Source organism: Anopheles cruzii, unplaced genomic scaffold (assembly GCF_943734635.1).
Source record: "Anopheles cruzii unplaced genomic scaffold, idAnoCruzAS_RS32_06 scaffold03633_ctg1, whole genome shotgun sequence".
NCBI lineage: Eukaryota > Metazoa > Arthropoda > Insecta > Diptera > Culicidae > Anopheles > Anopheles cruzii.
The window spans coordinates 256-1,944 of NW_026457218.1; the positions used below are offsets into that span (position 1 = coordinate 256).

At 48.0% G+C, this 1,689-nt stretch overlaps 1 protein-coding gene across 1 annotated transcript; it reads left to right on the forward strand.

Moving 5' to 3' along the window:
* Positions 1-1,340: 1,340 nt before the first annotated feature.
* LOC128277053 (juvenile hormone esterase-like) lies at positions 1,341-1,683 on the forward strand (the record flags this gene model as incomplete). The annotated part of the gene is made up of 1 exon (XM_053015504.1): positions 1,341-1,683. A coding segment is annotated over exon 1 (343 nt), but the record flags the coding sequence as incomplete, so codon positions are not given.
* Between the last annotated feature and the right edge of the window lie 6 nt (positions 1,684-1,689).

Consider the following 1,689-nt stretch of genomic DNA (forward strand, 5'->3'; position numbering starts at 1 on the left):
AGGAACGTTATTGATGAGAAATAAAAACATGGTGTGCCCTAGTACAGAGGAAAGACTTGGGGTATGCTTATCTAGCAACTTCGAAGCGTCCCTTTGTAGGACAGTTACGGATTCCTTGCAGGGGTTTGAGGCGGGTTTGAGTGAGTTAACCAAACACTTGTGGGAAATACTGGAAAAAACTATGGAAAGTTTTTCCGTACTACGATCGGTACCAGGTGGTACCTCCAGCAGATGTTACTACACAGAACTGGCTAGGCTAAAAAGAGCGGGGAATTTATTTTTCCATACGAACAATGCTCTGCTGTTAGCAACTACCTCTATCCTCTTTCGAAGAAAAATGGGCCGATGATGCCGCCAGGCCGAATGACGCCAGACTCTTTGTGGGTGCATCGGCTACTCTTGCACGACATGTTGGTTTTCCACCGAGCACCAAATATGTCAATTCCGCTTATTAACCTAACCACCGAGGTGGAAATGAGCATCGGCAGAAAAGATGATGTTTTGGTCAAATTCACCATCATCGAACAAACGTTCATTCACCCAATTGGACAATTTTCCGCAAGCGTATAGCGTCCCATTTCGTGAATGTCAAAGTTTTTACCAAATGTTTACAATTTATAGAATGAAGTTTGGTGTTTTAAAAGTCAAGTATTCAGTAGTTTAAATTCAGAACTCTTGACGGACTACCCTATTCAATTTGTTTTCCCAGTTTAGTTTCTTATCTGGAGAGCGACGACCAGATTTGTCGGCACTGTCCGCGATTGTCGCGCTGGGGTCTAGCGTAATTAAATTAAGATATTGTTGAAATTCGAAGAAAATGCTGACAGGCGTAGGCCAAAAAGGACTGTGGAGTAGGGTTATTATGCAATGTGGCAAGCAAATCTTGGCAGCAGCGTTGATGTAAATGAGCAGCAAGATTGGGCCTATCTAATCGCATACATTTCCTGAAGGGCGTCATGTGAGATGTATAAAAGTCAACAGATGCATCGATTGGACAGTGTTTAGCAGGGTGGACTGACGATGTGGTTCGAAGTGTGGTTCCTTCTCGCAACGGTGGCTTTTGGATACGGCCAAAATGAGGTACTGATTGACTGACCGGGAGGAGGTCTCATTGGCTTAGTGACTGATAGAAGTTGACCTTTCAGAATCAACCTATTGTTGAGCTGACGGTTGGCCGGCTCCGGGGAACGACGGAACATTGTGGGGATGGTTGTTCGTTCCATTCCTTCAAAGGCATCCCGTACGCTGAGGCAGAGCGGTTCAGTGATCCGGAACTACACCCCGGCTGGACGGGCGAGAGGGACGCTAGTGCACATGGGGCCACCTGCCCTTCGTCGGACATGAATCCGAATGAGAGTGAAGACTGTTTGTTCGTTAATGTCTACACTCCGTTCTCCTCTGGCGGTAAGCGACCGGTCTTAGTGTTCATCCACGGCGGTGGTTACAGTGGAGGGTTTGGAGACGACGATCTCTACGGCAGTCAGTACTTCATGACGGAGGACGTGGTGGTCGTTACCTTCAACTATCGCCTGGGAGTGCTGGGATTTTTCAGTACCGGCGATCGGGCGGCCGCTGGCAACTGGGGTCTTAAGGACTGCATCGTGGCGTTGCGCTGGGTGCAGGATCACATCGCGTCATTTGGTGGAGATGCAAGCAGCGTTACGATCTACGGTGAATCTGCTGGCAGTG